The sequence below is a fragment of the Vanessa tameamea genome, chromosome 11 (assembly GCF_037043105.1).
Source record: "Vanessa tameamea isolate UH-Manoa-2023 chromosome 11, ilVanTame1 primary haplotype, whole genome shotgun sequence".
In the NCBI taxonomy this organism is placed as follows: Eukaryota; Metazoa; Arthropoda; class Insecta; order Lepidoptera; family Nymphalidae; genus Vanessa; species Vanessa tameamea.
This window is the reverse complement of record NC_087319.1, coordinates 5,419,461-5,442,801: the sequence shown is the minus strand read 5'-3', so window position 1 is coordinate 5,442,801 and position 23,341 is coordinate 5,419,461. Positions and strand designations below refer to the sequence as shown.

Below are 23,341 nucleotides of genomic sequence, written 5' to 3'. Positions count from 1 at the left end.
TTTAATGATTCCTAACAAATAGATGTTAATTATTGGATAGTTAATAAATCATTGACAGGCATTCTCAGTGAGCTGTCCACTAATGAAACTGAACATCTAAAGACAATGACTGACAAATTCCCCTTAACTCTCAAGCTAATTTTTTTCGTTTAATTTACACAAGCTTCAGTAAAATAACAACAGTCAAATCGGATAAAGTACATAACTTTTATTTAAATGCCTCATTGAACACATCTTTATTTGCGTAAGAATAATGGAAATAAAAGAAAAAGGTTAGACATTAAGAAAGTAAATATTATCAGATCGAAATGGTGTGGCTGAAATAGATTTAGCTAACGTATAAACATCAAACGTATGAAAATAAAATAAAAACTAAAAGTGTATTTTCAAAATAATACTTCAGTCCCCTATCTCCCCTTGCCTATATTTGCGGTTTTTTCTAGTGAATATAAAATGTGATAAAATCAAATGCCATATTACATTTGCTGGTATTGCCGTTCACTAGTAATAGAAATATATTTTTGGTCATTAATTTATAGTTTTATATAATAATGACAGACTACGCTAACGATCCCGCAGTAAAGAATCTGCAAGAGTACCTTCGGATACGAACTGTTCATCCCAATATTAACTATGGTAAGTCATTATAAACTGTATAGATTGTCTCAAAAAAAAAACTTGAGGCGTCTGGAAGGCAAATAAAAGAAAAATATTTGCAGATAATAGGTGCTTTTTTTTAATCACGACGGCCAATCTTAAATTCCAGCGATCTAAACAGGAGATATGACAGCGTGTAAGTATGATCACAATCATAGGTATTTGCCGTGATAGTATAACTCTGTCAACTTTTTAATTCTGCTAGTCTTTTCTAACCCTAAAAACTTAATCCAGAACTTTTGTTCTGGATAAAAGGTAAGGTTGCGCAATAGAGCTAGGGAAACTAAGTAACAAGATAATGTAAAAAGTACAGTCAAAGTTCTTCGTTAGTTTTAAAAGTATGCAAAAATTTAAAGATTCCATTTTTATCTTAAATTTTTTGCTCCGCAATATTAAGATAGTTATTTTTTCAGATTGTGAATCCATTTTAAAGTATATTAAAAATAATTAAGTAATTTTTTTCAAAGCTTTTCCGGTAATATAGTTTATTAATAAATAGTTTTTGGAAGGTAATATAAAAAAATCAACAATTTCACTCAAAATTCGTTTAATGTTTGTTTGATTGAATTTAAATGGTACTTACGTAACGAGTGTAAAATGCGCACGTAACTATTAACAAAATATATTGTACATTGTAACATCGATCTTTATCTCACAGTTATTTAAATAAATAAAAAATATATTTTATTATTTTTGTGTATATGTTACTGCTGCCCGATATGCCACTTGAACACTCTCAACTTTCAAATTCATAGTTTCTGACATGACACGCCTTATGTCTCCATAACAGACAGCCGCAAGGTTTAAGAAAGATTCTGGAAACAATCATTTGGTACTGGTAATTACCTCTTAAGGAAGCTTTATCTATTTTAGCCGAAGGGTCACCGGTGAATAGAAGGATTGTCAGATATTTCTACCTCGCAACGGTTGCTGCAAAACAAGCGGCTAAGATAAACCAGTCAGCTTCATTGAAAAAACGAAAAGAAGACAGAAACAAGGTTTGCTTATTTAGTTCCGCAAATAGATGCCGTCCGATATCACACCGCACTCTACAATCAAGTGAAGCAATGCACGGCAGAGGATGTTTTTTGTAAATAGAAATATCTGATAGTGGGTTGACATTGGAAATCACGAACATTTTGATGAAAACTAGACTTACTTGAAGAGGAACACTACTTTTCGATAAAATATCAGTCTATTGATGATATGAACAATAGGCTGATATTTTACCGAACATAATGATCACAATGATTGCATGATCAAGACGTTAAAACTTATTTTACTGATTCGTCTCAACTGCCTTCGAGTGAGAAGCATTTAAGCAGTTTCGTAGCAGCCTCTGAATATGCTTTCGCTGACGAAAGTCTAAAGCAGCTTAATTAGCAAGAGTATTAAAAGGCCCCGCGCTGTTGCAGTTTTTTTTTAATAGGGAAGTGAAATTGACAAGCCGGTTCTCTAGTTAATCTAGTAAAACATCACGTCGCGCCGACGATTATGCAAGTTAACACAAAAAGGACGAATGTGTTAGAACTTTCATATTCTTCGAATCTTTATGTCATCGAAACTTCATTGATAGAAAGATACAGAAACTGCTGAATGTGAGTGAAATATATTCGCCAATGTCATGAAGATAACAATTCTACTTTTCTAAAGGACAGTGACCAACAGTTGGCTCAACAATGCCAGGATGTAGACTGACAAACTTTATTTTTCTACCTGTGGTGTCTCATTGACCGGTGGCCCATGATATCCACCACTTAAAGATGCCATGCCTACTCAGAGACCACCCTTTTTTACATCGAAGCTATCAGTGTAGACCTAGAATACACTTTACTAAAGGTACAAATACAAACAATAAATTTACCGATACAAATCAAGGATGATTATGAGCTGATTGTAGGAGCTCCGAGGTACGTTAGTGATAAACGCTTGAATATCTGATGTGCCTTAGACATTAATTATTCATTATGCCACACGTAGTCCTCGTATAACTATAATCGCAAGAAATTTGTCCACTCACTAATCACTTTGTCACTTAGTGTTTTTGTTTCATATTAATAAAGAGACTAATTTATTTATTTTAAATTTAGGTTCGAAGAGTAAAATATCTTCAGTTGTGATAGAATTTTATTTGACTATATAAGCACTTAAGAGGTCGTTGACCTTGCACTATTGGGCGTTACTGATAAACATGTCACGTGGAAATCTCATACCCCTTGTACCCTGCAATTGTAGATAAAGCGTCTCGGGTCCGTTGAGAACAAAGTCTCGTCACTAGTTAATTTATTCCGCGACCGAAGGGTATCATAGCAATTTGCGCGTACCTATTACTTAAAAAAAAATTAAAATCTTTTAAAACATATATTCTACAAAAATAAGCCGAAGATATTCTTAGTATTGTGTTACTTCATATTCCAATATAAGTCAAATATTCTTGTGTTATATAGGTTAGGTAAAAAAGCTAATAATAAGAATTACGGGGTGAGGGAGGAAATTTACATACTTATTTCTATTACTTCTAAATGTTTTTTTTTGAGTCGTAAATGAAATGCCATATATTATTATTCTTATAAAAAAAATATAAGAATATCCAATAATAATTACCGATAAAAAACACATCTATTTTACATGTATACACGCCTTATGTATGATAATCATATTGACTCTAGGTTTCCAGTATTGGTTAAAGATATTATTTTGCACCCGGCAACTAATTAAAAAGTTTAATTACTAGATTTAATTAACCCGCGCATACCAGGTAAACCCGCGCATAAAGGTAATATATATTGAATTAATATAAAGCATTCGTATCGAGTTAAATGGCCTATTGGTAAATGGTTCCAACACGAAGGTAGCGCGTTCAAGTCCAGCCAAACACAGTCTTAGTAAATTCTAAAAAACCACGTCCCCAACTGGTCCATGTAGTTCATTACTGCTTAATATTTTATTTTTGTTTTCGGTACCAGCGCCAAGAGATACAAAAGATCAAAATTACAGATCGTGTCATCGATGTGCCCGTCATGCGAAGTAGTGATATGGTAAAATTATGTTCAGGCTTCAGAATGTGACCTTGGTGGTTTATTTTTATACCAAACATCTATAGTCTATACTAATATTACTCGTATAAATGAAAAAGTAATTCTGTCTGTTACCTCTTTGTTTTTAAACTGCTGAACTAATTAAGATGAAATTTGGTGTGGTGATAGTTTGTGTCCCGGGAAAGACATAGGCTACTTTTTTATACCCCGAGGGAGTAAAACTGGGTGTAAAAATGGGGGTGATGGTGTGTGTGCTATAGATAAAGTTTTATAAATTTCGCACGGGTAAAATCGTAGGTTGAGTTAGTATACCTTATATTACAAATTCATAATATACGAATGCCTTTGCGCCTTCATCGTTTATCTACTGGCGTATAGACGAAATTATGCGCACCATGCATACATATATGCATGAATGTATATAGAACATTCCTATGTTCATTTATTTTATTATACACGCAACAAAAATATTTTGCAAATAGTGCCAGTCAGACTTACACTCTGAAGGGTATTTCTACCGGATAATTCTACCAGGTAGGCTTAAGAGTTCATACGCTTTTCAAGGTTTGAAAGGGCAAAATATGGTGATTGCAAGATGGTTTAAATGACATCGCAAAATTTAATCATGATTTGATTTAACTTTTATATCTTTTAACAAACTCAATGAATATGTGGTAGTCCCGTCCCGTCAATAATTTATGGAAATTTATGAAATTATTCAATTAATACATTATAATCTGTACATATTAGACCCGATATGATTTTTTTATCTTTGTATGTCAATCACGTAAAAACAACAGAACATATTATATATAACTATAAGCAATCGACACGAAATCGCCCTTAGATAGTTATAGGCTATTAATTTTTAGAATTCCCATTCCTCCCCCTTTTTATTTAATGTCTATAGTATAGTATAGTGAAGGGGGCGAGTAACAACTAGTATATGTTTATATATGGGGTATATGTAACACATTTATGAGCTAGTACAGATTAAATTTAAGTAGACATAATTTAATTAATAAACTTTGTAATTTAGATGAGTGCATCGCCTATCTTAAACGTCAAGCGACGAACTTGAACCTTCCTGCCACGGTCTACGAAGTTATACCAAAGAAACCAATACTTATTATGACCTGGGAAGGTTTGGAACCTAACCTGCCAAGCATCCTCCTTAACTCACATATGGACGTTGTTCCGGTTTTCGAGGTATGTTCTTCGGTTTTTTGTCGTATAAAATATATTTTTTAATCAAATTGTTGGTTATAAGCTTTTATGAAAAATCAGTTCCCGTAATTGTACTATACAATTTTTTTATTTGATGAAATATTCGTTGCCTTTTAAAGAAAGTAAACATCGTTAGAAAACTTGTAAAGCCAATTCTATCGGCTTCCAAACTTGTATTACACCTCATTGAAGCTGTGTACTGTTTAAAATGGAATAAAAATTATCCTTAAGAAGGAAGACTTTTTTCAGAACACTCAATAGAACAGTTTTTTTACAATGCGATTTTTAAAATAACTGACTTTACGTATGATTTCAAAAACATATTTATTTATTTATTATTAGAAAAACTTCAAGTCATTAAGTATAATATTACATGACTGTGAATAATAATTATAAGTAAGTCATAGAATAGTCTTATATGTACATTCTAGAAAAAAAATGTAACGAAGTGTTTTCTAGCAAAAAAATATACAGAAAAATAATATTTATATAAATGTAAATAACTCCGTCATGTATCCTGCTGTGCATCAGTCGTACTGAAACAGTTTGATCAAACGTAAGATTAAAACGAAAATAAAAATTTACATTTATTGAAACAACAAGCAAGAGTATTTGTTTTTTTTCATTATAATCTTTTATCCACATTGTAGATGAAGCATCTCTAATTTTTTCGGCAAACAGTATTAACTCTTTAATAATTAGAATTAAAATAAGCGTACTTAAACTATTCGTTCCGATAATTCTGTCGCTTACTTATTTTATCCCTACGTTGAAAGTAGTAAACTTAAGAAACAGCCTGTAAATTCCCCACTGCTGGGCTACGGCCTCCTCTGTCTTTGAAAAGGTTTAGCTAGCCACCTGCTCCAATGCGTGGTGGTAGACATCGACAGAATTTCATTTAAATTAGAAATAAGCATGTTTCCTCGCGATGTTTTCCTTCACCGCCAAGCACGAGATGAATTATAGACACAAATGAAAATGAAAATTCAGTGATGCTTGGCTGGGTTTAAACCCGCAATCATCGATTAACATGCACGCGTTCCAACCACTGGCCTATCTCGGCTTTTTTTCGTATGTTTTAATAGATTACTTACTATTAATATAATAACTAAGAGTTCTAAATTTATAACCAGAAAAGCTGGACATATCCGCCATTCGAGGCCCGTCTCGTGAACGATGTCATTTACGCGCGAGGTGTCCAAGACATGAAGTCTGTCGGAATTCAATACATTGAAGCCATAAGACGTCTCAAAAACAATGGTATCAAGTTGAAGAGAACTGTTCATCTAAGTTTTGTTCCCGGTAAGTAGCTTTCACTTTTATTTATTTATTGTGATATAAAGACAACTATTGTAGTGTTTATAAATACTTGAACAACCGATTGATGTTAAAGTATTTTTAATAAAAACTTAGGTTAAAGACGTTGCATTTAGAACAAAATATCATTGACAAAACTAGTTGAACTGTACCAGAAGAAAATAGCAATGAAGCTATTATTTCATCATAATTTGGGTTATATAAAAGTCAAAAGTATACATAACTTGATGATCACATGCTTAAACAACAACACAACAACACAACATGAATTTAAACAATTTAATTTAATATAAAACATTTTAATTAAATCTTAATTAAACAACAAAATAATTAGTTTACAAGTTAACGTCAAAATAAACGTGAATAAATTGAAAACATATTCTTATAGTTTTATCGCTCACTTTAACTTTGTGCAAAACTATTAGTATTGGAAATGTTGATTCTACTGAGAAGTTGGCAAAGCTCGGTAGTCAGTTCCCTCTTAAACAACTTCTACGCGGCACTTAGCTTTGAATTTAAATTATTTTACTAAAAAATATTTTTTTAACTCTTGCATTTTTTAAGTAAAATTTACACTTTTAAGTTATACAAGCGTTTTATATTGTTTACTTTTAGTTGTTAATAATTCGTTTTTCTTTGTAGACGAAGAAATAGGCGGTACGGAAGGATTGGGGGCATTTGTGAAAACGGAACACTTTAAAAAGTTGAACGTTGGCTTTGCGCTCGATGAAGGTCTGACCAGCCCTGAAGACTACTTCGTGGCTTACAACGGGGAAAGAAGTATTTGGCGTAAGTTTTAACAACATTTTACATCTCCAGAATATTCAAACTTATGGTTTACCATTCAAATGCCCCTTTATAGTTAAGAAAATAAATCTTGGAATATTGAAATGCTTTTAGTAATTATGAGATAAGTCGAGCTACGCTATGATTATATAGCAGGGTTTTTTTTCATATAGATTTATTTTGAGTATTGTTACGATTATCGACCCACACCGGCTTCGCAACTGTACATTATTTTGATGTATCTTCTTAGGGCAAACATGAACAATGTAAGCGTACGAAAACAATTTTTTGTATATAACTCCGTCATAGTTTGGCCATTTTGTACAAAATATTCGCAAATTATACATACAAACTTTCGTTTATCGCTCTTAGTGAAATCCGTTGTGTGGTTATACGAAGTAAGCAATAATACAGAGCGACTTTGTTTTATGCTATTAATATGTAGATTTCCATGTAAACCAGGGATGATATGGATCTCCGTAACTGTCACCGAAAGTATTGGATATCCGATATAAAAATGTATCCGAAAATTTAACCGAATCCGATATAAAGAATAATATATTATAATTTTATTTTTGCATATTCATAAACGTAAAGAGAGAATACTTATACCAAATAATAGTCTACAAATAAAGTCAAACTTTTACCTTATAATTTTCTCTTTTACAATTTCTTAATAAACTAATATTCGTAACCGAAACTATCCAAAACAATGGGATAGTCCAAAATAATTTTGTGTCCGTAATAGGGTTACCTATCTGAATCCAGTAAAATGTATTGTCGTATCCGTGTCAATATCTAGATCTGAAATTACATATCCATAACATGCATGACATAAACCGTGACTGAATAGGTAAATATAAGTACAGGCAAAATAACAAGTTTCATAAAAATGTAATTGTTTTATAATTATGAGCTTGTTTAAATTTTATTTATTAAGAATTTAATACACTTAAACGTTAGCACACGTTCATAATTTTTTAGAACTGTTAGCTATTAACTATAAAAGTTAATTAAACACGTTCAAAAATAAAGTCGCCTGGTTTTTAGCGCGTTAACATTGTATGGCGGCTTCTGATTTACATATCTGATCTTGCCAATGCCAATGAGAACTGACAATTCAGAAATGTATTCCAATTAAATTTATTAGTAGATTATAGCGAAATGGTTTGAAATTAAGTAGATAACAAATGTTAATGACTTGGTAATACCAATTTTTTTCCAGCTTACATACATAGTGTATGTAAATATACAAAACAATATATATATTATAAGCATGCTGAAGATAAAGGATCTGTTTAAAGAATCCATTAGCATGATATTAATTTATAATCTAGACTCAATCACAAAGAAATATATTTACCGTTAAAGAAAACCTTTTAATATTTTTCAAAAAAAATATTTATCGACTATAAGCTGTAAATTATAAAAGTTTTTGCGAATTTAATTTCCAAATATTATATTTTTGAGAAATTAAATCGAAGAGCAGTCGGTTAAAGTTGACTAAGCAAAAAATATTGACAAAATAACAACATTACTTGTGCTCACAGAAAATTGTTTAAAAAAAGAACAATTTATAAAAATATATAGTGTTCACAAAAAAAAATCTTATATCAAATCAATCACGACCATTCTCAAAAGAGACTGTTCAATGGCGCGGAACATATTATAGCACATATATGTGTGTGCAAACACATAATCCGATAGGAAGTCTAATTCAATAGATAGAGTTAAGGCGTAGGTCCAATATCTCAAGGTTTTTTGAGTAGTATATGTAAACATAGCCAATTTCTAGACTCCGAGCTGCTTCTAAATTTCTCAGTGAAAACCCAAATAACTCTTTATTTTGGTCTAAAAACAGGCCCTCGAGATTTGCAACTTTAATACCTTAGAGTTTCTTCTATAACTTAAAGTCCTAATCCATAAATATTCTATATAATGCCTGTCTGTTCCTTAAATATACATATCTACCTTATATTTTATAAAATATTTCTGCTAAGGAGACTACAAAGCTCAGTCTACCGCGCTCCCAAACAGTATTACAATTATACGCTTGTCAAAATGTATGTAAAAATAAAGTGCGGTTCCCACACAATGTTTATTTTTTCAAATGCGTTTATTTTTTCCTCCAGATCTGAAAGTAATATGTCCGGGTAAATCCGGCCATGGCTCCCTTTTGCTTCCGGACAACTGCGGCGAAAAGGTCAGGTTATTTTATTAATATATTTAAGATTATCACGTTTGGTGAAGTTATTTTTAACGATTTTGCAAACATGTGTTGGTACTCATCGCTTGTATATAAAAAAAAAAAACAGATATTCACTATCGATACACAAACTTACGTAACTAACGTTTAGTTATGTTTAGATTCATGGTTTATTTACGACAATCTTATAAAATATAACACAATTTTTATTGATGTAAATTTTGTTATGTGTTATATAATATACACATGAAACTTCGTTAGCTTATGTATATATTACTGTTTGTTCCGTTGGTAAATAAATAAAAATTAAAGTAACATTTTTGCTGAAATTGTAACAGAGTTTTCTAGTTTCCTGTTATACGATTCAAAAAGAATTTGCAGTTTAAACTCTGCTATAACATCGACGTAAATCTAACAAACGAACAAGAACCTCTTTGGGTTGGGTAATTTTCCTACAAATTATATGACAAGATTATGGCCAACACTCAAAAGCCCATTTGTTAAAGATAAATCAAAAATATTTATAAAATTACATATTTATGGACGTTTAAATTTACTTTCTCGCTCTCTCTGGCAATACTAAAACATAGAATGCGTCAGCGAGTAAAATTATCACTAAGAATATTGTTTGCAAATTATAAATCGATTTAATTAAACGACTGGCAATGTTCCAAGCGCCGTTTGTCCCACGAGATAAGTTTGTGTAACATTGGACTACTTTATACGGTATTGTTGTGTTTAATCAAGTGACAAATAGTAACATCGGAGCGAGTTCATTCAGGATTTTTATTCGTTTGCATATACTTTTTTCTATGAAAAATAAATTCTTGCTGTCACCTGGAAATTTCTCTAATTTTCTTCCAGCTCTTGTGCTACTTTGTGCAAGCTCATCCGTGTAGGTACCGCCATCTCATTATATATTCTCTCACCAAACAGCGATATTTAGTATAGATGTGTTTCAGTTTGAAGCGTGAGTGAGCCAGTGCTTATTGGTTTTATCTTACATTAGATTTATTTCGTATCCGTTTGTAATCCAACTAGATTATGTAACTCTGGATGATATAGTTAGCAGATTAAAGTTATTTCATCCCTGTAACGTGTAATCGTGTGGCAAATAGTCGAGTTAAAGGTAAAAAGAGAATTTGGAAACGAATTCTATTTAAACAACTCGGTCTAGTGGAAAATTTCAACAGAACAGAGTTTTATATTGTTCTACAAATGTCGATTTCGTGAATCTTATATCTGAGCATTAATAAAAACATGAGTGTGTATATTTTTAAATAATATGTAATTAATTTTATTTTTCTTCGCGTTGTTATTGCATACAATTATTAAGAAATGTTAAAAAAAACAAAAATCAATTTTAAACGTCTGTGGGAAAATTAACAAGATGGCAAACATGTTACGTCATATAACATGTGAACTACTCCTTAAAGCTACTGTGTAGGAATTTAAAGATAATGTTATCAACTTTTTTTTATTTATCACTATTATAATTATAAAATATTTTATTTACATTGATTAATTTGTTTATTTTAGATGAGATACATAATCGACAAGTTTATGGATCTCCGACAAGAATCTAAGAAGAAACTGGAAAGTAACCCAGAACTTACTATTGGCGACGTAACTTCTGTGAATTTGACGATGTTAAATGTTAGTGTTCGAAATTAATTACTTAATGATTAGAAATAATATTCATACAGACCGGTGTGACTAACAGTCAGGCTAACTTTGAACTTGGAATTGTTGGATCGTTTTTTAGTTTTCCAAATAGAAAAAAAAACATTCGACTTAACTACCGTTGCCAGTACCGACGGTCATGCTTGCTAGGCACTAAGGCATTTCAAATAACAAACAGTTTCATTAACTCTTATTTCGCAATTATGATGACTTTTGAAACTGTCTATATTAATACGTTTTTTATTTCTCCAGGGTGGTATTCAGAACAATGTGATTCCAGAAAAACTAACAGCAAGTTTCGACCTCCGTTTGGCTTTGTCAGTTAATTTTGTCGAATTCGAAAACATGGTAAGATACACAAAATAAAACATAGTATACATTGTAGTATACTATGTTTCATTTTGTATAGAATAATACATTGTAATACTGATAGGGCAGCAAATCCCGAGTCCTGGCTTCAAATCTCAGATCGGGCTACTAAGTCATTGGATTGTTCTGTCAAAAAAATATTATGAATAAACAGAGGTTGGAAGTAGCCACTGTTTACACTGTCTGCTATGTACTGTAACTGAAATTAATGAATATTTTTTATCATGTTAATATCTAGGGGTAGTGGTGATCACCTACTATTGCGTAGATCTTACGAGTGCGTAAGTCTTTATTTAACAAAAATATATATTCAAATTCTCATCTATACCAATAGTTGGAACGAAACAAAGTAACAAATATACCATCAAGATGAAAATGTACAAAAGTCGTACCCCAAAAGTCTCACTAATAATAGAGCTACTCTGTACGAAGAAACTCGAAACTCACTTCATAAAACGAGCGTGGAATGTGAGATTGTGATATGCTACACTGACTATAATAATTGTCGGTTGTTGATTTGTTACACAAGCGTAATGCAGTGTGATTCTGTAAGAATTCTTTTCGTACGTTAGAACTCGTAAATTCTGACAATCTAATTACAATGATACGCCATTTTGATAGTTGTATCCTATACATATTATTATTATTACAGTTAATGTCGCATTACACATTCTGACAATTGACGCTCGTGTTCTGCGATGAGTATCGACGTTTTCTTACAGAATGCGTCTCCTGCTGGGAAAAGAATTGTAGTATTTAATCATCAAAAAGCGATTCTCTTCTATAAAATTTCTAAAAAGTAAACTATGGAAATGTAGTTGATGGCATATGAGATTGGTTTATTTATTCAACAAATATGACAATATTTTTGTTAGTATAGATAGGAATATTCATGAATATAAATTAATTTATCTCGGTGGTAGGGCTTTGTGCAAGCCCGTCTGGGTAGGTAGTACCCGCACATCAGATATTCTTCTGAAAAATAAACAGTACTTAGTATTGTTGTGTTCCGGTTTGATGGGTGTGTGAGCCAGTATAACTACAGGTACAAAGGACATAACATCTTATTTCCCAAGGTTATTCTCGCATTGGCGTTGTGATATTTCTTACAGCACCATTGTCCATGGGTGGTGGTGAACATTAGGTGGCCCATTTATTCGTCCGCCATACTATATCATAAGAAAATAAAATTTTTTAAAACAATTTTTAAGCCTATTTTAAAGTGTCTATTTCATTTTTTTTAAATAAAAAAGAGAAAGTTAAAATAATGGATATTTTTTCAAATGTACAATGCAACTGCAACTAAACCATAGAAAATATTCCGCTTTTGCGGTAGAATAACTGTTATTTACTGCTCACAGATAAAACAATGGTGCAAGGAAGCTGGCAAGGATGTGACTTATGAGTTTGAACAGAAAGATGAATATGTTCCACCTACACTTGTGGACGAAACTAACGCGTTTTGGGTCGCTTTCAAGGCTGCTATTGATCAGCTGTGAGTAGATATTTATCCATTACTTTTGTTGTTTTCCAACAACATATACATATTTTTATTTATTTGTTCTTTCTTTCCCATTTTTTTTATTTATTTATTCGTCAAAAGTAACAGATATATATATCTATAGATATCTAAGTATATCCAAATGCCTACGTTCCAATCAAGGAGAAGCAGAAAGCAGATTTTCAGTCAATGTTCACCGCCAAGCAATATAATAAATTATAAATACAAATTAAACACATAAATGCTCAGTATTGCTTGTCCGTATTTGAAACCAGAATATTCGATCTATTTACATAAAACGTTTATTTTAATTAATTCGATCGTATTATTAATTCCGTTGTCATTTCAGCGAATATTTTAATATCGTCGCATATTTTCAGCTTCGCTGAAGGTATTAAATGACAACCACAATACGACGCGTTTATTCTTGACGGTCTATAAATAACTAAAGTGTTAACACAAAACTAAGCACAACTTATTTAGATAAGATAAGATGGTCTCGAACAAAGGATTTAACAAAAACTTAGAACTTAGAACAGTTCTCATGTCAATCTTACTTAACTTTATAGAGTTTAAGAATCATTCGGCTTTTGCATACGGAAAGCGTTTATATAGATGTTTAATCATAAATATATGCTGGATATTAAGGATACCTCAAATTCAAATTTCAGTAAAAATATTTAGATTTTTAAAGGGAATTTTAATGCGACGTGAAATGTAACTTTTCGTTAAAACACCTTTGACTTGGTTTTACTTGAACGTAACACATTTTACTTTCGAATTTATTTAGTCTTTAAAAGTCAGGATATGTTTGAACTGTATTTCTGGCCTTTTTATTTTTTTATGTTCGAAGAAAAACAATATATGCTGACCAATGGACGACGTTTCTAATATGTTTGACTTCCACCACGTTGAATACAACTAGAAGCGGGCTGTAAAATTTCTGTTTCTGTTAAGAAGAAAGTTTGGACCGTATTCCACTGAACTGCGGCTAAGGAGCTCGCGACTCCACTGCGAGTTAATGGATATGTACTTGAGACAATTTTATCCGACACAACTTTCCTCGCGACGTTTTAATTCACCGTCGTGTACCAGATAAATACTATAAATAATGTATATATTCTATATTGTTCCGAAATATTTTTAGTAGACCTAGCAATAAGTGTACAGGTGACAATCTTTATTTATTAATTTCTTTTTAAAAACCTTTTATACATTTGTAGTAATGCCCATTTTAAGAAATTACTATTTATTTGTACATCGCTAGCTGGCTTACCATTGCGCTATTGACGGCGCGATTATACAAAATAAACAATTATTTTTAAAAATAGTTTATTACGTTCGAGCAAACGTTTTCAGCAACATTCCAATCAAAGTCCGCACGTTCCCCGGCGGCACGGACTCTCGCTACGTGCGCGCGCAGGGCGTGCCCGCGCTCGGCGTGTCGCCGCTGCGGTGCGCGCGCCCCGCGCTGCACGAACACGACGAGAGCCTGCCAGCCGCCGTCTTCGTAGAGGGGATCGCTGTCTACGAGGCCGTCGTGCCCGCTGTCGCTAACGCTTAATTCGGATTACGCTGAATCACTTTTAAAGCAAATCCACAGTCAATCGCGTGCAGTATAGTCAGAATCATTATTATAATTCATTAATCAATTTGGTTTAGATATTTTCATCGACTTTTGTAGTTCAACTTTGAAAATGGTAAATAATGATCAGTTGGTAATGAACGACTCTTTAATTTACATTTTCCATGGATAAATCATCCGTTCAGGAAGCGAATTGGGACTCTTTCGATGAAATGTAATGATACCGCCGGTTCGAATACATTCGAATTTATAAAAAAGAACCAATAATACTCTTCTTTCACAATTTCATAGCATACTATATTCTGATTAAATACTTGATACTGCAATAATTCAGTTTATACATAAATATTCCGTAGGAAATTCAACGAAATCCTCGACTTATCATTTTTGAAACCTTATATTGAGTAATATGCCTTATTTGTTTATGATTTTTAAATAAGATTTAAATTTATTATTCGGAAAATTAAAAACAACTGCACATTTTTATTAAGGAAGCGTATACCTAGCCCCAGGAAGGATTTACTGATTTATTTAGAGTCATATAAATATTATAAAATAATTATTAATCGATATAAATTGTGACGTAATTATAAGCATTCTACGTTAAAACATCTCGAAAGGAGTATCGAGTTTCAAGACCATAAATAATCGAATAAAACATATTTCACCGTTTATTTTTTAGTGTACAGATGACTTGATTTTTTAAATTATTAGCCAGGTGAACTTTAGATGTTCGTGTGTATCTATCCTTATTTCTTACTGATAAATCTGGACCTACGGTCGTACTGCATGACATTGTCACTAGTTTGAAGTAGGTATAACACTGATTACACCACTTGTATCATGTTGAAACTTGAATAACAATTATTTCAAGTGCATAATTAATAATTCATGGTGAATTGTCATGTGTCATATGTATTGAAAATATATTTTATGGACAAATATTTTATTAATAAAATATATAACAAACTTTTTTGTTTCATTAAATGTTTTCATATTACGACTCCCCCCCATATTTTTTTTTTATACTTTATTTTAAATTCAATGTATAATATGTATAAATAAAGTTAATAAACTGTAAAGACTTTTTTATTTTCATATCCATTATAGGACTAAAAATCTTACAAATATTATACTATTTTAAGTATAGTTTTACTTGGTGTTAGGGCTTTGTCTGAGTTGGTGCCTCCCGCCTATCATATATTCTATCGCCAAACAGTAATACTTAGTATTGTTGTGTTTGCGATTGAAGCATGAGTGAGCCAGTATAACAACAAGTACAAGAGACATAACACCTTGATAACTAAGGTTGGTGGCGCATTAGCTATGTAAGACAATACTGACCAAAGCTGAACTGAAGGCTGAACAGTTTACCTGAAATAAATAGAAAATGTTGATAGATATTAATATTAAAAATAATTTCCGCTACGACTTCGATCATTAACATTGTGGTCCTGGCAGTTTCTTGTTTATTTTAATCACAAATATAAATATAAAAATGAGAATTTTTTAACTACTAAAAATGATGCATTCGCTAAAACTCAATATTGACAATCAATAAGTAAAAGTAATTATTCTATATTCAATAAAGGACATTGATTCGATTTGATTTGTTATAATACTACAAGCTCAATAAAATATACAGCCTACACTTGTCGTTTAAATTCAATTAAAAATCGCGAAAACATCTTATTTATAAAGCTGTAAAAAAAATCCTATTAGGATACTTGATCTTAAAATAACCACTTAATACCGTGAAGTACCTACACCAAAAAATAATAATAAACTACGAGTACGTTCTCGGCACCAATCGGCTCACTTCGTAACCACGTCCCATGAATACATTCTAAATTGCAATACGCCAATCTATTGCTTTAGTAAAACCACATCTACTATACCCAATCGAGAATTCGCGATGCTTTGCTAAAACGAAATTAGCTGACCCTACATTTTTACAAAGCGAACTAGTATAAATGCTTTTTAACCGACTTCAAAAAGGAGGAGGTTATCAATTCGTTAAAAATAAAAGTTAATTTGTAAAAACATATATTCCTTAAAGTATTCTCGATTTATTTTTGCTAGGTATATTGTAGTGTTTCCTTGGACGACACCGACTCCAAAACTAAGAATAATTCTAACTATATTATTGTATCGTAAATCGACGTTTAGGTATAGATAAGATATATACAATAGATAAGTTATAGTAAAAACTGCGACCTGAACAATAACTTTTTTGTTAAATTAAAACGCGCTCGAAGTCCCGGGCATAGCAAGTCTTATACATATATAAATAAAGTTGTACATAAAACCGTCTTTCTCCCAACATAGTAACAGCTCAATAAAATTTTCACATACATTTGGCAATAATACAATTCGTTTTATTAACGAGTAAAAATAAAATATATTTATTGAATGTATTAAAAATAGATTTTATTTTAAGACACACCTATTGGAAAATCTATTATAACAGGTTCGATACTGTATTTAATTTTCAAACAAGTCGTTGCGGGTTCCATGGTGTAATGGTTAGCACTCTGGACTCTGAATCCAGCGATCCGAGTTCAAATCTCGGTGGAACCTAACGTTTTGTTGATTGAAATAAAAATATATAATTATTACTTAAATATCGTTGTACATATAGAATAACATATTTTTTCTCATTTTGTGCATTTAAAATTATAAATTATAGTCTAATCTACAAAATAAACTTTTATACTTAAAGTTAGATACACCTTATGTCAAGAATGTGAATCACAGTGGAAGCAAGAAAAACTACGAAATGCAAAACGTGCCTCCTTGAACTTTGAAGACGATCCAGCTATTGTTAGTACACTTGCTTTATAAAATTATGTGTCTAAGTGTAACATATCATTATCATTTCAATAGTAGCTTTGAGAAAGAAGCAAGTAGGTTCTTAAGAATAACCTTATATGACCTCATACTTGGAGGTAAAGCTTTGTGCTAGCTCGTCTGGGCAGATACCACCCACTGATCAGATATTCTACCGCCACACGGCACTACCCATACACAGACTGTTATTATACTTTTTAGTTAGTCAGAGGATCGGAAATCCGATTCAATGCTGAATTTATGCCAGCTTTTTTGATACCATTTCACACGATCATGATTAATCCAGTAACTATTTTAAAGTATAGTTGGGTTCCGGTTTAAAGGGTGAGTGAGCCAGTGCAACTACACGCAAAGGGACACATCATTCCCAAGGTTGGTGGTGTATTGGCGATGTAAGGAATGATTAATATTTCTTACAGCGTCATTGTCTATGCTGGTGACCGCTTATCATCAGGTGTCCCATTTGCTGGTCCGCCTACTTGTATCATTAACAATATATATGAAAAAGGGATGAGTTGATGATATCTAAAAAGAGCTATCTCAACCATATTTATTGTAACATGAACATAAACATTACTAAAGAGCAAATTAAGATGTTATTATTAAGTAATAGGTATGACATTCATGACTATATATATTTTAGTGTTAAAATAAGAAAAAATGGAATTTCTGATGTTAATGTTAATTATTCGTAAATGCAATATAAATTATTTCATATAAAAAGGACAAGATTTGCGCATACGATATGGATATTAAATGAGCTTTTGCAGTGATGTATATATATATATATATTTCATTTAACATTGCACTCGTGAGAAGCCGGGGCGGATCGCTAGTATTTGAATAAAAAACATAACCGTAACAACAAAAATACATCCATAGATAGTGTTAGTGACGTGTATTAATGTGAACACCGTACACTGTTGTACAATGCTAATGTCGTAGGTAGTGTCATATCAGCAAGCGAATAGTACAATTATTCACCTATGTTCCTGAAATAAAAAACAAAATCTGTGGTAGAAATAACGAAGTTTTGGTAATGTAGCTGGAATTTGAGTTTGCGCGAGGTATCAATATTTTACGGCATTGCGGAGTTATTCGGCTGTTGTACGATTCTTTTTAAATCACGAGGAAAACGTTGCCTGCAATGCCTGGAAATATTTAGAACGTGCTGTGCCAGCAAACTGTCTAGTTAAGTAGTTACAGAAGACTTCAAATACGATGATATAATACGTGACTTTCGCTTAGGTAACGTTTTTAACGTATAATACAACAACTAATTATGACATTAAAATCGTAACCTATCACGTCTTGTCTTAGTTAAAATTAATAAAATGTATCATCACGTATCATAAATAAACATGTGAGAAAAGTCAAAGACAATAATGATGGTACCATCGATAGCTCAGGTAAATCATAGCCGAAATGTGGATTTAAATTCGGTTCACCAGCATCCTTGCCATAAAGCAATCATTTCTGCTTCTAAACATCTTGTTTCACCAGTGTTTCCATCAACCCAAATTGGCGCAGCGCGGTTGAATAAGCACTAAACTTTTTTCAAAAATGAGGAGCCCTTTGCCTGGCACTGAGACATTTACACTGTTCACTTTTTATATCAATATTAAAATTCCGAAGCTAAATGTATAGGCGCCAACCTATGAAACTATTCGAGTACTCAGATTTAAATCATTATTTTTGCATTAAAATATATTTAAATAATTACATGCTACAGAGCGGAGCAGTAACCATAAACGTCAACCAGAATTGCCAGCTGCTCGAAACAGACATGTATATTTGTATAATCCAAATTTAACGCTAACAGATAGCTTACCATAGTAATAATATAGAGTAGAATTCGTAACTTAGATATTATGAAAAATTTAAAAACCTATCTTGAAAACTAAATAATTGCACAGACTAATATAATATTCAATACTTATTATTTATTTAATAATTAGATTATAATATTATTTTTAAAAAGTTAATTGCTTATTTATAAATAAAATTAAACAGGCCAGCTACACTTATAATATAACTTCAATACATAACCGACCTCTATGCTAAATTCCATATGAATCCTTTTCGAGCGTACCTAATTATTAATAACGTAATAAGATATGTCGCAATGATGTTATCAAAATGTTATAAATTTTAAACTGCAAGATTAGTGCATATTGTTATTGTCATATCAACCTTATTTACTCAATTTATCAACTCTTTGTGTTCTCAAGCTATTATGTTTTATAAACGATGTAATTATATTTGATTTAATGTTTTAATAACGTGACTTCTTTGAAACATCGCGGGTCTTATACCGTACAAATTTTGTTTATTCGTGAAATTTCATAATACTTAAAGAAAAAATGCCCGAGCCGAGATGGCCCAGTGGTTAGAACGCGTACATCATAACCGATGATTTCGGTTTCAAACCCAGGCAGGCACCACTGAATTTTCATGTGCTTAATTGGTGTTTATAATTCATCTCGTGCTCGGCAGTGAAGGAAAACATCTTGAGGAAACCTGCATGTGTCTAATTTCTACGAAATTATGCCACGTGTATTCCACCAATCCGAATTGGAGCAGCGTGGTGGAATATGCTCCAAACCTTCTCCTCAAAGGGAGAAGAGGCCTTAGCCCAGCAGTGGGAAATTTACAGGCTGTTAATGTAATGTACCTAATGTAAAAAAGAAAAAATACTATAAAATCGAATATTTGTTTTTTTATTCATTATCTTTTTTCAATTCATTATTATTTTCTAAACATGAAATCGTTGATTAAAATGTACAGGAAAACATTAACAGAATATGTTTAAAGGTTCACAAATTTATTTATTTTTCATTGTGACGAATGAGGCAATGGACTTGTAATGCGACTTAAAGTATAACGAGATCCGCGGCTGGTACGACTGGCACGACGGGCGCGGGTGTGGACGCCAAAACCGAATGCTATGCAATTACTATTCAATTGAATTAGCATTAAACATTATTTACGACGCATACTTTAACGTAAGTTTCAATCTTCATCATATCGTCAGTGGAAAGAAAATGAATTCCGTTTTATGGTAGGTAATTTGCAATTTGAGGATGTAACGAAGATCCTTACATTTTATAAAATATTTATTACTGTTAAGTAAACATCAATCTTATATTTCGCAATCAAAATTAATTTAGTGGCTTCCTTAAATTTGGTTCTTTAATTTAGTACGAATGTGTTTTATATAAATGTAAAAATGATACACTCGTACATTTTTTGCAATACAAAATAAAAATATGTATGTGTCATTGAATCTATATTTAAATTGAATAGTTTTATTTATAATTTTTATATAAAAAATTTCAATAAAATTATTATAACAAACCTAACCTCTTTGTTAAAATGTTAGTTTACAGTTATACTATTTTAACACGAACATGTTCATGATTTGTTTAGTGCGAATTACCTTAATTAATTCTTTGTACCTTCTGTTTTTTAAAGTTGCTTGAACCTTAAATAAAATTAAACCTATATAATATTAATCAATACATAGCTACAAAAAGAATTTCATACTATCAATCATCTTTATATGTTACCAGTAAAAGCTATAATAATGTCAAACATGAATGATGCTTTTAAAAAAATATAATTTTCGGATGGTAAAAGGATTCTGGAAATAATAGTATCGACTAAATATTTTTTATTCTTGTTTTTTTTAGTCTCTATGCTTAAGCTTTATATAAATATTTTAAAATATCTAAATAGACGTACTAGGGTACTACGTTGGAGAGGAAGTCAGCGGCTATAAATCTTGGGCTTCCATTCGACACCGAAATCGGAGATATTTCACGCGCGCCACCTCCGGCTTTCAATTTCGTTCCAATGATATGGTTTGATTTGATACTTTTTGTATTCAATGTCCATAAATATGATAGTGAATTTATTAAGATATTTAAAATTTATAATTATATATTACTTATTCATATAAAAAGTTTACAAATATTTTCCAATTTCGCAAAAAAAAAAAAACTTTAACATTTAACAATACAATATCGAAAACAAATGTCATAAATCAGAATTATCAATACAGAATATCAAAAACATAGTGATAATCGTTCCTAAGTTATATTTACAATATGATGATATACGTACGTACATTCTTAATGCGTCCCAAGTTACATTCCGGGGAATGAATATTTAATCACTGAACAGGAACGAAAATAAATCCGTGTGGAAATGCATCACATTAAAAATTAAATACAGTTGAGAGTACCGCATCCCAACACTGTCGTAAATGCTGCTTTGAGTCCAAAAAACTAATTTGTTCAAAACTACTAACAAATAAAAGCCTTTCTGTATAGTTTGTTTTACTTCATTGTACCTTGCTTAATTTTTATACCTTTTCCTTTCACTCAAGTATCATTTTTAAATTTTTTTAGACGTTTTTAAAATGAATATTTTAAATTATATTGATTATCATTTAGGTAGTGTTTGAATAATGACGATTCAAAAACGCTTTATTGTAAAGTTTATTTGAATAAAATACATTTGATTTGATTTACGTACTGAGCTGATTAATTGTAGTTATTTCAAAATATTGTTAATAATAAAATATTAAATGGATGGTTAATCATGATTCTATTCGAGTCTCTCTTAAAATGTTCCTCGAAAAATCGTCTAATATCGACATAAAGAATCAATGATTGTAGTTTTTTTTTCAAACGACGGTATTGAAGGTGGCCTTGAATAATATTTTGCCCCTTAAGTGATAACAAAAAGGGAAATGAAAACATTGAAGAGACATTATTAAAGGCCAAAAAAAATCGTTGTTACATTATACATAAAAGCATTCAAAGAAAATACATATTTTATATTAAACATAAGCTTGTGAGAAACATTTTGATTTAGAGTTTGAAAAAAAAAATTAAAACAACAGACTAACGAAATGCGGTCTTGTTTTAATATACTTGAAAAGAGAATGTTATTAATATGACTTTACTAGTAATAACATTTAAAAGTAGGAAATTGGTAATAAATCGGCAGTGCAGCGTTATTTGGCGAGTTAAGTAATTTAGCCAGACAGCGGCCAAGTCAATAAATAACACGAGTCAGGCACCATTTGTAGTTTTCCATTTTTATTTAGTTTTAATACACCGCCACATCTCTGAAACAATTTCATTTAAAAAAAAATATAGCAGTAAATCTTTTTTTTAAGACAAATAGACCTATTCCAATCGAAATAGGAATAAAAATAAACAAACCATATCTTTACGTATTTTATGCGATTTTCTAATCGCTCAGCTATTAAGAATGTGAACAACTAAGAATTGTATGAGTGATTCTACTATTCACAATACAACGCTATTACACTGAACTACTTACATCCACCAATTTTACTTCCAAAGTTCCGATATCAGTTTCGTCGATGTTCAAAGCGCCATTTTTTCGGAAATATATAATGTATATCATAGATTAATCAAGCTCTCGACCAATGATATCGCGTCAATTCGCTGTCAAATTTTGTTTATATTGCTTTTCATCATGTGGTTGGAACAGACTATACATAATAATTATGTAGATGCACTAAGATAATTAATTGGATTATTAATTGTTAGAGATACTGATAAAATTTCTCTGATCTCATTACATTACATTTTTGAATATCCTTGTCAATAATGATGCTGACATTGCATGAAAAACGTGATTCAACATTCCGCATTAATACGAACTGAGGACTTCAATTCAGAATGCTTATTTATAAAATGTACAAATACATGTGTTAAGATAGGGAAATAAGCGGGAACCCTTTAGCCGGTTAACGTATGACTAAAAAAATATTGTAATTGGTATTTCCTTGGTAGTAGGGCCTTTGTGCTAGGCCGTCTCAATAGGTATATAAGTATATCAGATATTTTACCGATAAAAAGCAATACTTAATACTTTTGTCTTCGGTTTAATGGGTGAGTGACCCAGTGTAACTATAAACGCGAGGAAAGCAACATCTTAGTTCCAAAGGTTGGTGGCGCATTGGCGATGTAAGGAATGGTTAATATTTCTTACAGCACCAAAGTTTATAGGCCGTGGTGCCCACTTACCATAAGGTGGTCCAATTGGCCATTTCTACAACAGAGAAGAGAAGAAGATCATTT

The 23,341-nt window shown here is 31.5% G+C and overlaps 1 protein-coding gene and 1 non-coding gene across 2 annotated transcripts; both read left to right on the top strand.

Annotated features, from left to right (window-relative positions):
- The first annotated feature begins 495 nt into the window (after nucleotides 1–495).
- LOC113400848 (aminoacylase-1-like) lies at nucleotides 496–15,248 on the top strand. Its single transcript, XM_026640522.2, has 9 exons — nucleotides 496–636; nucleotides 4,735–4,904; nucleotides 6,056–6,224; nucleotides 6,882–7,028; nucleotides 9,158–9,228; nucleotides 10,771–10,887; nucleotides 11,167–11,262; nucleotides 12,645–12,778; nucleotides 14,144–15,248. Exons 1-9 carry the CDS (start codon nucleotides 552–554, stop codon nucleotides 14,346–14,348), a joined length of 1,194 nt encoding a protein of 397 aa, XP_026496307.2. The 5' UTR covers nucleotides 496–551; the 3' UTR covers nucleotides 14,349–15,248.
- Nucleotides 15,249–16,877: 1,629 nt separating this feature from the next.
- Nucleotides 16,878–16,949, top strand: Trnaq-cug (transfer RNA glutamine (anticodon CUG)). The gene has a single exon. It is a non-coding gene; the product is annotated as a tRNA-Gln (tRNA).
- Nucleotides 16,950–23,341: the final 6,392 nt, after the last annotated feature.